The 16310-nt window shown below is 38.1% G+C and overlaps 2 protein-coding genes across 4 annotated transcripts in view; one reads left to right on the forward strand and one right to left on the reverse strand.

Annotated features, from left to right (window-relative positions):
- The window catches only part of frem1a (Fras1 related extracellular matrix 1a), a 173288-nt gene extending 163582 nt beyond the window's left edge, over positions 1-9706 (reverse strand). Inside the window, exons 1-2 of one of the 3 annotated variants that reach the window (XM_017310426.1) lie at positions 9635-9693; positions 9457-9497 (exon numbers count right to left, since the gene is read on the reverse strand). The gene's annotated coding sequence lies outside the window, so the exon portion shown is untranslated. Of the gene's footprint in view, positions 1-7547; positions 7627-9456; positions 9498-9634 lie in introns of those variants that run through there. The other 2 variants (XM_017310425.1, XM_017310424.1) reach the window with 2 other exon arrangements.
- Positions 9707-13363: 3657 nt separating this feature from the next.
- Positions 13364-15786, forward strand: LOC103480071 (uncharacterized). Its single transcript, XM_008434819.2, has 2 exons — positions 13364-14493; positions 14645-15786. The coding sequence occupies exons 1-2, from the start codon at positions 14208-14210 to the stop codon at positions 15058-15060; spliced, it is 702 nt and encodes a 233-aa protein (XP_008433041.1). The 5' UTR covers positions 13364-14207; the 3' UTR covers positions 15061-15786.
- The last annotated feature ends 524 nt before the right edge of the window (positions 15787-16310 follow it).

Below are 16310 nucleotides of genomic sequence, written 5' to 3' on the forward strand. Positions count from 1 at the left end.
GTTATTATAATTATTAAATATTATTTATTGATTTGATTTAATTTTGCAATGGTGCAATTAGTTGGTCAAACATGTTTACAGTTTAAACAAGGATTTATTTATTTTTAATTTCAGGTATTGATGCACTTAAAAAGTGTTGCACACTTAAAACACGATTTAATAAAGTTATTCTTTGTAAGTTTGACCATATGTCTTTTTTTTCTTTTCTTTAATGTTAAGGATAAAATGTTATGCAGAGACGGATAGTCACGGTGGGAAGTGGGGGGCGCGAATAGTTTTCTTCTTGCTAGCGGGGGGGCGTAACAGAAAATAATTGAGAAGCACTGCCTTAATCAGACACAAACCCCAGGCATCATCGTCTCAATGGATGCAACTGGGTAAAACTTCTTAATAGAAATCCTTCAGCATCTGTCTTGACAAATGGCCTCCTGTCTGCACCATTTGGGTTGGGAAGGGGGACAGCACAGGGAAGTCCTCTCTCTCCACTGCTATTCTCCCTGGCTATAGAGCACTTGCAATTGCAATTAGACAAAGTGAAGATATTAAAGGTATATTAATAGGAACAAAAGTGTACAAAAGATTATTATACGCTGATGATATCATTTTAACATTGACAGACCCTGTAAAATCTATCCCAGCTCTAATTGACTCCGTCAATAAATTTAGTAAGATATCTGGGTATAACTGGTCAATTACGAAAAATAAGAAATTATGCTTTTGGGTTTCTGTGACCGGGGAGAGCCAGCATTCATCAAACCATTTCGATGGGCTCCTACAGGGTTAAAGTATCTTGGAATACGCATGACATCTAAAACTGATCAACTGTTTCCCCGAAAACATCAGTCCTACAATCTCTCATATTAAGGATAAATTGGCGAGATGGAAGAGGCTTCCCATATCCTTTCTGGGGAGAGTTAACCTTGTTAAGATGATAATTCTCCCTCAGTTAATTTATCCAGTGTCTATGCTGTTTTTGTTTATTGACTCTAAAGACTTAGCTGGAATAAATAAAGCAATATCAGAATTTATTTGGGCGGGCAGAAAACCTAAAATTAAAACTGARGTTCTACAACTTCCCAGAGCCTTAGGTGGATGGGCTCTGCCCAACATTGAGAATTATGTATTGTCTTTACATGCAAGAATAATTTCAATGTGGTCTACCCAAAAGCATGCTAATGCATGGCTAAGGCTTGAAGAAAGTGTTTGTAAACCCTACCACCCAATAAATCTGTTAAATAAACGACGAGAACTCCCAGCCATTGCTAAAGATAATTTTCTAATTACTAATATCATTAAGGCATGGAATATACTGAAGAAAATGTTTGGACAGAATAAAAACTTTTCATGTCTGACAACACTGGTAGACAACCCGGATTTGACAGTAGAGGGCGCTGGTCCTGATCTTAGGTCATGGCGGGATGCTGGCGTTGCTAGGATGCATGATCTATGGCATAGYGGAAAATTCAAGACATTTGAAGAWTWAAKAACACAATATGGYATTGCTTCCAGGCACTTCTATAAATACCTTCAACTAAGGCATTATGTTAAGGCAAAAACTGACTCATTAGAGGTGGATTGTTATTTACTTGATAAAACTATTCTTGATTGTCATAAACGTTTATGACAATAGAATCATAATTATGGCATAGAATCTTGACACAAATCTCCCACGTTGGAGATTTGTGTCAAGATTCTATGCTGAGTTACAAACGCTAAGGAAAGATTACTTGGAGAATTTACAATCCACTTGGAACAGAACTCTGAAAAGCACAATTAATTCAGAAGCATTGGAAGACATCTTGACTCTGCCTTCCAGAATCTCAGTATGTAACCGATATAAAGAAATACAATATAATATTTTACACAATGTATACATATCTCCATATATATATATAGCAAGCTCTCCAAACTGTCCTAAATGTAAAGTAGCTACAGGAACTAGAATTCACTGCCTATGGGAGTGTAAAATTATAGAGGCATTCTGGCAGGCAGTGTGTCGCGAAATCAGCTCTGCTATAGGACAAACAGTGCATCCTGGTCCAGTGCTTTGTCTACTTGGACTCATACCCACTCACATGGGTACTCACAAAGAGACTGTGCAATTCTTATTAATGTTGGCTAGAAAAGTAATAATGGCTAAATGGATAGGTTGTGATGCCCCATCGATCCAGCTATGGAAAAACCTATTTTCTGAAGTAATTGTATTAGAAAGATTGAGATACTGTCTGGATGGAAAATTTTATGCCTTTAAAAGAAGATGGGAACATGTTCTTAAATATTTCAAAATTAACAAACCAATAAAGTGAACCTAAATGACATGTCATTGAGTCTGTAGCTCAACTGGTGCCTGTCAAGAGAATGCTGTGATTTATTTACATGCCTCCAAATTTTCTCTTCTGATTCTTGCAGCTGTGCTGTGTAAGTGTTGTCTTTTTTTTATCTGTTTGTTTGTCTGTATAAATCTCAAAATGCTTAATAAAGATAGTATGAAAAAAAACTGGTGATAAATCCATCCATCCATCCATTTTCTTGCACCCTTTTTCCCTCAGTGGGGTCGGGAGGGGTGCTGGTGCCCATCTCCAGCCAACGTTTCGGGYGWGAGGCGGGGTACACCCTGGACAGGTCGCCAGTCTGTCGCAGGGCAACACAGAGACACACAGGACACACAACCATGCACACACACACTCACACCTAGGGGCAATTTGGAGAGGCCAATTAACCTGACAGTCATGTTTTTGGACTGTGGGAGGAAACCGGAGTACCCGGAGAAAATCCACGCACGCACAGGGAGAACATGCAAACTCCATGCAGAAAGACCCCAGGCTGGGAATTGAACCCAGAACCTTCTTGCTGCAAGGCAACAGCTCTACCAACTGCGCCACTGTGCAGCCCGGTGATAAATCTATTTATTTATTAATAAGCTTCTTGCAAACAACCATAAGTTAGAGCATCTGGTTAGAAATAATTTAGAATGCTCATTAAGTAAAACTATACTCATGTGCCTAAAACTATACATTAAATGATGCCATTCTGAATAACAGTGGCAGTCTGTCTGAACTTCTGCCAGACAAATATTTGATCAGAATAATTTTGTTCAGTTCCAGTTATGCTACTTGTATTAAGAAATAATTGTATTGCACTTTATAACAACCAGTCATGTTAACTAGGCATTTGTCTGCCAGTCTACCATTCTGACAGTGTGCAGCAAGGGACAATTTTGGAATGGTATTTAAATAAATGCTGGAATATGATGACATTTTTTGTTTTTGTTAATTTTTTAAGTGACCACAATGAATTGAGTCATCACTGACTATGAGAATGTCCAGAAGAGATTCACCAAGTTTGAATTCATGAAAAGGCTTTCACCATGATTAACTATTGCAAGAACAGTTGTAATTTCTGAGCATTTCTGGACACCTTCAAAGAGCCGCTTCTGGGAAATGAAAACAAGAAGATTTTCTGTTTTCAGAGCAATAGCCTTCAAAGGAAGGCTATTGCGAAGGAGATGGCTGACATAATCAAAGCAAAAAATGTTACTGTTGAAAGAACTTATTTTCTTAAATTAAAGAATAAGTAATTCTGTTTTAGTTTTTCGATCAGTATTTCAGAGTAACAATATAGTAACAATAGTAATATTAATGAAACTGACCAGACGTTAAACCCTCTGTTATCTTAGAGCAAGTTATCTTTTGTTTTATTCCAATGTACAAAGGGTTTGTTCTACAGTCATGATGGTAGTTATAAGTAGTCCAGTATGTTTCACTTCATTTAAGGTAAGACTTAATATCAATGACTCTGTTAGCATAGCATTTGACACTGTAATACTAAATTACATCTTTATAATGGGTGCTCAAAAGTAAAATTTTATATTAATGACACTTAATGACATTTTCATAACTGTTGCTACTAGTTTCAATTTACTTGAGATAAAAGTTAATATTAATGACACCGTAATGACACTTAATGACTTCGTCATAACTGTTACTTGTTTCACTTGCGGAAAAAGTTAATATTAATGAAACTTAATGACATCTTCATAACTGTTGCTACTTGTTTCACTTGAGGTAAAAGTTAATATTAATGACACCGTAATGACACTTAATAACTTTGTCATAACTGTTACTTGTTTCACTTTACTTGAGGTAAAAGTTAATATTAATGACACTTAATAACATCTTCACAACTGTTGCTACTTGTTTCACTTTACTTGAGGTAAAAGTTAATATTAATGACACCGTAATGACACTTAATGACTTCGTCATAACTGTTGTTACTTGTTTCACTTGCGGTAAAAGTTAATATTAATGACACTTAATGACATCTTCATAACTGTTACTCGTGTCACTTTACTTAATTACACTTAATGACATTTTCATAACTGTTGCTACTTGTTCTACTTGAGGTAAGTGATATTAATGACACTAATAACACTTAATGACATATTCATAACTGGTGCTACTTGTTCCACTTTAGTTGATGTAAAAGAAATTGTTAATGAGTCTGTTATTAAATCATTTCACAGTGTAATAAAGCTTAATGAAATCTTTATTGCTTGTCCTACTTGTTTTGCTTTATTTCAGGGAGTTGAAATATTAATCATTGTTTTGTTAAAGCTTTTGCTAGTGTAATAATTAAATCATTATGACTACTATTATGACAAATTAATGTTAGATCATGATTTCTTGGTAAATGACAAGTTGTCATAATGAAGACAATTTTGTCTAGGTTAATTACAATTTGTCATAACAAAGACATTTTTGGCGAGGTTAATGACAAGTTGTCATAACGAAGCATTTTTGGCAAGGTTAATGACAAGTTGTCATAACGAAGACATTTTGTCTAGAATAATGTCAAATTGTCATAACGAAGACATTTTGAATAATATCAACTTTGTATTAAGTGCCATTATTTACCGAATTACACTTTATGACAACAGTCATAAATATTCATGAAGACTTATTGATGTTCATGACAGTCTTATTCACCCCCTTCAAATAAAGTGTTACCCAGTCATGTTATGCTGTCATAACATGACTGTTTTAACAAATATGGAAAAAACATATTTGTAAAAGTTTCATACCATATATTAAACCTTGCCTTACAAGTTTCTTATTTTTAATTTTAGTTGAAGTTTTTAATGAGTTATGCAAATAAACAATCATGAAGACGACATGTAAATGTCTTTTTGTTTATTAATCATTTTTATTTGTTATGATCCACCTGTTCGAGCTGTTTGAGTTTTATTTTTAATCAGTTTTAATGAGATGCTTTTAGTGTTATTATCATTGGGTAACACAGTACTTGGTGTTACAGGGATCCCTTGCGATAATGCGGTTCACCTTTTGCGGTCTCACTGCTTCGCAGATTTTTTTGTGCAGGTTTTTTCACAGTGTATTGTGTTCTGCATCCTAATTGGCTAAATTGTCTCCTAGCTCCTTCTCTACCTGTGTGCCAATAATGTTACGGTATTTACATATAAGTTATACAGATTGGCCATTCAGGAGATTAAAGCTGAAAACTTTGAATGCATGCTGGAAAAAACTGTATCCAGAATCAACGCAAAACCTGACTGGAGGCTCGCTTGATTTCACTTATCGCGGGTTATTTTCGGAACGCAACCCCCGCGAAAATCCAGGGATCACTGTACTTTCAAACAACTGAAAGTAATACAGTTCTTTGTATTACTGTTCAGTACAAAGAATAGTAATTAGTTGTTTGTATTGAGTTTGTTCTTCCTTATGTCCTTTTATGTGCATTTTGCTTTAGACTATAAGGTCTTAGCTTTTGGTTAGTTAGATCTTCTGTGTTTCCATTCAGGTTCTCTTGTGCATATTACCTTCTCTCAGCTCCCTAGCTGCTCTGCATCTTGTTTATTGGACTTATATGATTTCCATCTCAAGCATTATATCTCAAAGAAACTCCTTAGTTTCTTTCTCTCACTGTTGGATTCTACAGTTGCCCCTATCCAAGTGCCTCTGTGTTTTTCCTTCATGTTTTGTGGTAATAACAATCATAAACTGTTGCAAATAGACAAATGCAAAAAAGCATTTGATTGGAGCACTGTTTTTACATGCAGAATCATTATTAATCATCTGAAAATGGACCTTCTAACATCATAAATAAGACTAGTTCAAGACAACAGGGAAATAAAAGAGCTTGTTTTTCTCAGAGGAAAGTCATTTAAAGGGACTTTTGAGGCATGTTCTACATCTCTATTAGGAAACTCTGTTCCCTGCTAAGCCAGGAAATATGTACATGAACAAGATGTGGCCTCACCTTGAGGCTAAGCACTCGTCCATGTAATGACATGATGTTTGCTGGTGACCTCTGACATTCATACAGTCAGCAGGGGGTAAATGTCCTACAAAAACATCGGTAACACTTTATTTGATGGGGTGTGCATACGACTGGCATGACACTGTCATAATCATGATAAAACATCTGTCATGAACATGGAGTCTTTATGAATATCTGTGATAGTTGTCATGAAGTGTCATTTGATAAATAATGACACTTTTAATGCAAAGTTGGCACTTTAATGGACTTTCAATGCAATTTCTACAGCAACTTTGCATTAAAATTATTATTTACCGAATTACACTTCATGACAACAGTCATACACATTCATAAAGACTCCTTCATGTTCACGACAGATGTTATGTCATGTTTATGACAGTGTCATGTCAGTCTTATGCACACCCCGTCAAATAAAGTGTTACCAAAACATCAGTAATGACCTTATGAGGCTTTTATTGGAAATAATTTTAATGTAAAATGTTTTAATATAATGATGGTCTAATTTCTGCTAATATTATCATAATCATTCTATCTTTTTCTTTATTGTTTCTCCTTTTCCTGGTGGCATAGAAAGGGTTCCATTGCATCACTTTTACTTTGAGGAAGTTTACTGAGCTGTTTAACTCGAACAGGCTTCAGATTTTATTTTTCTGCATTCTTTTAACACTTTAACACAACACCTTCCTGGACCTCCCACCCACAGAAAGCAGCCTGTAATCAGCCTCGGAGCTGAGGAACATGTTGCAGCCTGTTCACTCAGACAATGCTTGTGTTTTAGGAGTTGAAAAGATCTTGTTTAAAAGTGCCAAGATGGAGTTTCAGATGGTTCTGAGCAGTAGTGTGCATCTGACTTCAGCAAAATATCAGCACTACCCGATTTCTTCACCCCTGTGAATTGTGTTGTGATTCAATCCATTTGATTTTGTAAGTTCATCTGATTTGACCTGAGAATACCCTTATACATAGTATACCTTAAAAAATATTCACACCCATGAAATGGTTTACATTTTCTCACCTTACACTACAAACTTTACTGTATTTTATTTAGATTTTACCTGACAGATTGAGGGGAATCAAATGGGTAATTAGTTTTTAATATTTTTAGAAATAAAAATCTAAAAAGCATGGCATGTAGTTGTACTCAACCTTGTTTAATAAAGTAATTTAGTAGTTTACATTTAGTCAAAGCAACTGATTGCACTGTATCCTCCTGCATTAATTATGCTGGAGACATCACTGCTAAAACTCACCCCACAGTAAAACTCAAAGTTGGCCAAAAGAGTCGTCTTTGGAGCTCAGCTATAAAGTCTTCATAGAATAAATTTGTGGCTGCAACAAGAAGAATATCTGAAATAGTCTTCAGATTAAACCACAAACAATCCCATTTTTAATAGTCTTCCAGAATAAATTCTTATTTATGATGAGAAGAAACGACATTGCAGCAATGCCAGCTCCTAAAAAGAAACGATGTGGTATGGTGGAAGAACATGAAGAATTAGGACAGAGCCCTGAGTCTAAAAACAGCCAGCACCTTAATGAAGAACTAGAGCCCTGACCAAGAGCCAGAGGTTACCAGTCAACATCAATGCTTTCTGTCAGATATGCCATGAAATGACAACCAGCACCAAACTGGAAAAATTTTCACATCTGAGTAAATAGCTCACTCATTCTTTCACTGATGCAGTGTATAGTTCATATCCACTTACTGTGGAAAAATGCAAAATGCTCTTTGATCTCTCAATAAAGATCTGCATGGCCCAGTGACTGATGACCATCCCATTGGGAAGGCCTTAGATGGAGGAAAGAGTTCTGGGAAAGGTCCCGGTGTTAACCAAAGCATTAACAAGACTTAAGCCCATCTACTTCCTATCAAGTTGGACAATGAGTCTTCTCATGTCAAAGTAAAGACAAGCGAAGACAACGCCCCCATCAGAAAGGCTTGGACAGTTATTCCGCTACTGGCCTGTCAATAAGCAGAATGTTCAGTCTGTTGAGTGTTAGCTTGGTCTAACAGAAGATACTGCTTTAAACCCATAGGAGAACAAAGTACTCTCCCTAATCCAAACCCAAACCAAACATTTATCTTAACCCATTGGAGCAGCACTTTGCTCTAGCCGACTTAAAAAGGGTCATTACAAAGGCTTTCACAATTTATTTTCTGCTGGTTTTGAAAAATGTCATGATATGTCCCATTTGTTACACCATAACAATATACCCTGTAATGACATAATGAAGACGAACTTGGGTAGGCTGAGAATTCTAACAAATCCAGCTCTCAGAATTCAATATGGCTTTCATTCACATTAGCCTGGTGAAAATCAACTGATTATTCTACGCTTCGCTTCATCCAGAAGTTCTCAGCTATTGAGAAACAATTTCAGCTGGAGGCGTTGACAATGTTGAAGTTTGCAACAGCTGGATCTGATTCTTCCCAATTGCTAATGTTTGGTCATGACATATGTAATGCAACTAACCAGAAGAAGCTGCAAAATTTGATGTGATGTAAACAACCTTGTGGGAATAGGGTCACAACATCTTAACCAGCAATAAAATATCTTAAACGTTCCTCTTACTCTGACTTTAATTGCTCAGTATTTGTAAACATGGGTAGCTCTGTACATAGACATTCTGCAGAGATAGCAGGTATTGGGTGCCGAGATGTGACAAGCCTTAAAAATGTTTTAAGTAAAATGCATCTATATCCACATATCATATATTAGAAAGTGCAGGTATATTTGAACAGTTAGTTAGCATCTATACTTCTACTCAGTCTACTGTAACCACAGTTACTTTTGGAATGTGTCATGCAACAAACAGCTCTGCTCCACAGCTGGGTATTCATCTAGTCACCGCATCTTTTAATTTCAGTAATGACAGGGTCCTCAGAGCTCTGCACAGTTCTAAGAAGAACAGCCGGTGGGGAGAAAGAAAGCATTCTGCAGAAAACACAAGCTAGTGTTTGGCTGTCGTCCAGCACCATGGAACCTAGTGTGCAACAAAGAGACTAAAAAGGCTCCCAAATAATACCACATTCCCACAACCAGAGCCCAGTGGCTCTGGTATTCCCAGAAGTTCTTTGGAAAGCTTTAAAACGCTTACTTCTTTGAATGCACCACATTTGGTGGCATAGTGTCCTATAATTAAAAGCAAGATCATTACCATTGTGCATCTGGGCATTTTCATCATTCCTTCACAGGAACCTAGGCGTAAATGCATATTTTTAAAGAGCAGATTTAGTGAAGAAGAGTTGAATATCTAGTTTCATATACTAAAATTAAATGAACAAAAAAAAACATCTAGTGCATTCTGAAACATAAACATGTAGGCATGTTCTTACCTGAACATCTGATCCTTTCTCCACTACCAGCTTCTTGCCGTTTGTTTTCAACTACAACCGTTTCAGTAACTCCACCTCTAAGAGAGTAAGATGACTAAGAGGGGAGGGACAGGAAAAGCAATGGTTGGATTGTTTGTCCTGTTGCTTCTGTGGGATCAGTCATTTAAGAGGAAAAACTCAAAAATAAGCAACAGACTGAGATTAAATTCTTGTCTAAAATGTCTGTTGCTTTGTCATTACTGAACACAAGTGGATACAATTTAACACTTGAACAGAGACAATGACATATTGCAAAGATTGCATAATTTCTATATGCATTTTACTGTTGCCATCAGAAAAAGCTTACAAGAAAAACAAATGCTTCTTCAACATCTTCTCGCCTTGTGTCCACATTCTGTCAATTTCAAACCCAAAGTTCAGCTTATTTCATTGTGATTGGTAACAGTCCTACACAAAATAAAAAAAATGTGTGTGGAGGATTAAATATTTTAAAAAGAGACCTGAAAAATGTTGCATTTTCCCCCTTTACCTTGGTTCCTCTAAATAAAATCCAGAGTGGAAATCTGCCTTCAGAAGTCACCTAGTTGGTAAATAATTGAATCTAAATGCAACTGCTCTGTGGAGATTTCAGAAGAGAACATAGGCAGATGTCTCTCCAGACACATCTGGAGACACAAACCACTGACTCTCTTTCCCGCCGATGTAGGAGGGCGCTGAGGAGGATTAAAATTCACAAGGCTAAAATGTGTAGATGGGCACACCAATTTTTATTCCATTTGAAGTCGTTTTTTATTTTTTAGCTATTTATTTATTCATAATTTAGTATTTGTCTTCAATAGCTTCTAGGTCTTATTGTGACTTATTGACTCAAAATCAGTGTGAAATTGTTCTACTAGACTGTATAGATGAGATGAGGCACACTCATTTTTATTTCATTTTAACTTTTTTTTTTCAGCCAGCCCTCAGGCACTCGGAGGTTCCAAAGCAAACACTCCTGACAAAACTAATGTAAATAGATGTTTTGTGACCAACTGACACAAAAAAATTGGTAATTCATGCTATTACATGAGACACATTATTCTCTGTTAAATTTTGAAGTCAAATTCAATATTTTATATCATTTTAATATTAAATAATATATTTTCTTCAATAACTTCTACGTTATGTGACATATTGTCTAAAAATCAGGGTCAAATTGTTCTACTAGTCTGTATAGATGAGGCACACTGATTCCTATTCGATTTGAGTCCTTTTTCTATTTTTTAGGTATTTTTATATTTAAAAAATATATTTTTTCTTCAATAGCTTCCAAGTCATGTTACCTAATTACTCAAAATCAGTCTGAAATTGTTCTACTAGACTGGAGAGATGAGGCACTCATTTTTATTCCATTTTGATCCCTTTTTTATTTTTTAGGTAATTTTATATTTTAAAAATATATTTATTTTTTTTCCTTCACCTCTCAATAGGCTACCATCTTATCGTGGTGGATGGGTTTGAGGAGTTATGCTGTCAGGAACTTCATACCCCATATAGGGTCACCCAAGGCAGGCAAATCCTAGATGATGAGCCAGACAAAGTGCAGCCCAAAGACCCCTTATGAAGAGTACAATCAATGGATGCGGTGTTCCCTTGCCTGGATGCAGGTCACCAGGGCCCCACTCTGAAGCCAGGCCTGGAGGCCAGGTGCACCTTGGCAAGCACCTGGTGCCTGGGCTTTAACCCATGAGGTCTGGCCAGGCTCAGCCCGAAGTGGAATATGGGTTCACCTTCCATTGGACTCACCAGCAGAGGGAAGGGCTAAAAGGGCTGGGTGCAATGTGAGATGTTAAAAGCCGAGGGCAGGGACCTAGGCAATCTGCGCAGAAGCTTTTTCACTGGGCATGGAATGTCACCTCTCTGTTGGGGAAACAGCCTGAGCTGGTGTGTGAGGTTCAGAGGTTCCAACCAGAAATAGTTGGTCTCATCTCAGTGCATGGCTTGAGTTCTGGAACCAGTTTTCTTGAGAGGGATTGGACACGCTTTCAGTCTAAAGTTGCCCCTGGTGAGAAGCCAGGGGCAGAAGGAGTGGGCATACTTGCTACCCTGCATCTTGGTGATTGTACAATGGGGTTCACCCCAGTGAACAAGAGGGTAGCCTCTCTCTGCCTACAAATGGAGGGACGGATTATCAATGTTGTTTGTGCTTATGCACCAAACAGCACTTCAAATTAACCCACCCTTTTTGGAATCCTTGGAGGGGATACTGGAGAGAGCCTAATCTTTGGCCACAGGTCTTGGTCCCTTGGGTGAGGAGAAGTGCGAAGCTGTCCACTAATCACTACCTGGTGGTGAATTGGCTGCAATGGTAGTGGTGAAAACCTGTCAGATCTGACAGGCCCAAATGTATTGTGAGGGTCTGCTGGGAATATCTTGCGGAGTCTCGTGAGATGGAGATGGAGCTTTAACTCCCACCTCCAGGGGAACTTTGAACATGCACCACAATACATTAAAGATCTGCTGTTGTTGTATCAACCCTCCAACCCTGCTCTGCATCCCCAGAACCAAACAAGGAGAAGCACCATTCAGCTCCTGTGCTCCTCAAATCTGGAATAAACTTCAAGAAAAATGTAAAACAGCTGAAACACTGAATTCCTTTAAATCTAAACTAAAAACCCACCTGTTTAGAGTTGCTTTGAAACATATTGTAATCAATTGAACATTAATTAACAATATGATATGTAGCGACAAAATGTATACGTTATAATGTTTCAGTTGTTGGCTGTGATTCTATGACTTTGTCTTTTTGTGCTTTATGGTGTAACGCTCTTTGGAATGCCTTGTTGAAATGTGCTGTACAAATGAAATTTGATTAGATTTTTTTATTTGGGGGAGTCTGAGGCCATGTTCCGCACAGCTGGGATTTTGAAGGGATCTGTTTTGGTGGCCTCTGCTTTTTGCAGATGATGTGGTAGAGGGGGTAGAGAACGGCTGGCCAAAATTAGCGTTCATAAATCGGATCACTCTTAAGGTAAACGCCGTTTACTCCGCGGAGCACGAAAATCCCATATCCAGCATGAAACTAACTTCGCTGCGGGTATGCACCGCCCTGTAAAACTCGTTTTGGAGCCGGGGCTGGCTAGGGTCTTTGTATTTCTGTGAAACTTGAGTTTTAACTTTAAATGAGTTGATTCTCATGCTCTGTATATTTCAGATTTTTCAAAACAGCGTGTTTGATAACAATAATTAAGACTTCTCAATGTTTGAAATTGTCTAGCAATTACATCAGGCTATATGGCTACTTCAGTAATATATCAATGAGCTACTCTAAGCAGTAGTTGGGGATATGTTGTTTGCTGCTTAGTATGATCATTTATGTGGCTAAAACAAACATTATTTTCACATCAACTTCTAAGTTATGTGAAACTTCTGTTAAAATCATTTGAAGCCTCAGAGTCAATCTGGTACCAGTCCAATTCTCAGGGGAGAAAGACTCACCTGGTATAAATTAAATGTTTAGCTATTGGAGTTATACTTAAGAGAAATTAATTTAATCAAAGAATGTTATGAATATGTGTGTGTTATACACATATGCAGCCCTACTCTTCTTAAGTAGGGCTGCATCGACTGCAGTTTTCTGGGCGATCCTCGGTTACTGACCTTTTAGCCTGACCTGCCGATTTTGATTTTGGCCGATACCAATTTTTTGTCTAAAAATGTCACTAAATATAGTAAGAAAGTCACTGAGTTGGCAACAGTGGGGTGAATATTATTAACTGCAAACGTGCAGACAAGACCTGTTAGGCTGATCTGTCAGTCAAACTTTTCACTGTAGAGGAGAAGATCACAGAGGCTGATTTTTAAACCTTTGCTGCCAAAGATAAGATCAAAAACCTGGCCATGTCATGTCATCATAAAAACAACTAACAAACAAACTGACAGACTGGCAAACATAACTGACAAAATAATTTACTGACATTCAATGCAACATAATTACCTGGAATTAGTGATTAACTGCACCATTTGTGTTTTCTTAACCTCCCTACTGGTCAACTTATCTATCTGTGTAATGTAACAAAGATTCAAGTTAACCTTTGAACAAACCTCCAACACTATTCAGAAGAGAACCTGATTTGTTGAATTACCACAGAAGAGCTAGTTAAACTATTTATTGGATTTGTATCTGTAGCAATTTGATTTGTTTATTCCCTTCCTTGATTTTCATGTACCCCAAACCCTAACTTGAAAACAAAAACCTGTTGTTGCCATAGCAACAGGTTGGTACACTACATACACTATTATGTAGTGTACCAACATAATAGTGAATGTTGGTACACTATAATCAGATATGTTCCTCTGAATCTCTAAGCACTCTGCACAGGAACACAGGGAGAGTGTTTGTCAAGGAGGAATAACATTCCTCTGCTTCAGCAGTGGACTGATGCAGAAAGTCACGACAGCCCCTGTGGCTTATGCTTGACTGTTAGAGCTCAGACGTGTAAACTGGTCTGCCAGGGTGGAGGCTAGCAGAAGCCCAACTCTAGCCCAAACATTCTATCATAGCAGACGGGTTGAAAAATAATTTTGGCTCAGGATGGTCAGAGGAGTGCATTTTGGGGGTTTTCATGTAAGCCTGATCTTCCTTCTGATGTTCTCTTTCGAAGGCTCGTTGCTGAAGGAGCAAAGCAGGAATGCAGAGGTGACTCAAGGGCTCAGCAAAGCTATCTTAGAAATGCTGCATATCAAGAAAGTGTCGGCGAGTCATCAGGCCAAACCTCATCCTTACATGAATAGGATCTATCAACATCTGGAGTCACTGGAAGCTCAAGACTTTGGAAGATCAGATGGAATCCTGGTGCAGAGTTTTCGAAGTGTTGATGGTAAGAAAGATGTTTTTAGTAGGAAAACATTTTAATACCATTATCATGTCAGAAGGACAAAGCTGTGGAAGTGTACCTCCACAAATAGCTTTGCCTGTGTAGCTGTTTGAGACAAGGAATAATGCAGTATTTTACTGTTTGAATCACCCAGGGCCCCATCATGCTCCACAAGGATGGATCTGGTTCAACATCAGCAGACTGAACCTGTCCATGCTGGGTGCAGAGTTGGTCCTCTACAGGAAGACCCTCCATTCATGCCCTCTCAGTGTCACTGTGACCCTGCACAGCATCATTGCATCATTGCACAATCTGAATGAAATTCCTGCTCTAGAGGAGAGGCAGCTGATGCTGGACCAGCGGCCCTCTTCTGGGTACGATGTTTTCAATGTGTCTGCTGTTTTGGCTATGCAGCATCTGGAGGTGGTGGGCTTCCAGTTGAGGTATACAGATGAGAGTGGGAGTTTGGTCCTCCATGAGGCGCTGACACAGAGTCTGTACTGTTTGAGCAGAGGGTATCTGCAGGAACCCTTACTGGTGCTTTACGAAGCACAGCCTTTTCAGTTCTAATGTTACCTTGACCACAGGAAATTCAAGGAAAAACTATGCAGTGTATTTCCTCTTGTATCTGATGGCAGAAATTCCTAAAAAGTATATTTTGTTTTGAATGAGTCGCTATGCATTTTTCTGTCATTTAAAATGAAGTTTGGCTTGTCTGAGAAACAAGTGATGAATAATTCAAACAGCCAGCTGACAACATTCAGATAGAGCAGAATTCTGAAGTGAAGCTCCTTCAAGGTTGTAAGCAGTTAATTTTTTTTTTTTATAAATCCAGACTAGTTAGTCGTGGAGACTAAAGCTAAAGTCTAATCTGAGAGGGACGAAGACCAAGGCATTCTTCAGTCTGAATACATTAGCGGTTTTGTTAAAGCTATTTTAGTCATCTTTAAACCATTGTCACAGAACCATTGTTCTCCCTACATGTAACCTCCTTTGTCTTTGACATTGTATAATAAAACAAAGATGCTCATCTTAAGGTAGTAGTCTGTATTTGCTATCATCAGTTGAGCTTTTTTTTTTTTTATATTTCATTCATTCAGAGGTCATAGGGGATAAATACGGAGGGGTGGCACTCTGTTCAGATTTTCATTTGCAAAAGAACTGAAATCTAAATTTCTAAATCAGACAAGTCAAATGGGTGAGGATTACACCTACCTACCTACCTACTTTAAAGCACCGCTTGTATAACTTTTTGGCTTGTATAACTTTTTCCAATATGTCGTGACTGCTTTCTAGTGGCGGGCTGCACAGTGGCGCAGTTGGTAGAGCTGTTGCCTTGCAGCAAGAAGGTTCTGGGTTCAATTCCCAGCCCTGGTCTTTCTGCATGGAGTTTGCATGTTCTCCCTGTGCATGCGTGGGTTTTCTCCAGGTACTCCGGTTTCCTCCCACAGTCCAAAAGCATGACTGTCAGGTTAATTGGCCTCTCCAAATTGCACCTAGGTGTGAGTGTGTGTGTGCATGGTTGTGTGTCTCTGTGTTGCCCTGCGACAGACTGGCAACCTGTCCAGGGTGTACCCTGCCTCCCGYCCGGCACGCCAGCTGGAGATAGGCACCAGCAACCCTCCCACTGAGGGACAAGGGTGTAAGAAAATGGATGGATGGATGGATCATAGCTTCCAAGTCCAGCAACTCTCAAGGATTGGTGTCCTTCAGCTTTTAGATTTGTCTAGTTTTTAGATTTGTCTAGTTTAACACAACCCAGGTGAAAAAAAATTATACTTTAGTATACTTCAATTTCAACACACTTAAATTTGTGAAAG

The sequence above is a fragment of the Poecilia reticulata genome, linkage group LG18 (genome assembly GCF_000633615.1).
Source record: "Poecilia reticulata strain Guanapo linkage group LG18, Guppy_female_1.0+MT, whole genome shotgun sequence".
NCBI lineage: Eukaryota > Metazoa > Chordata > Actinopteri > Cyprinodontiformes > Poeciliidae > Poecilia > Poecilia reticulata.

Coding starts and splice junctions, on each gene's coding strand:
- LOC103480071 (XM_008434819.2), top strand. CDS start 14,208: ATGGTCAGAGGAGTGCATTTTGGGGGTTTTCATGTAAGCCTGATCTTC. Junction 14,494..14,644: donor GAGTTTTCGAAGTGTTGATG/GTAAGAAAGATG, acceptor TGAATCACCCAG/GGCCCCATCATGCTCCACAA.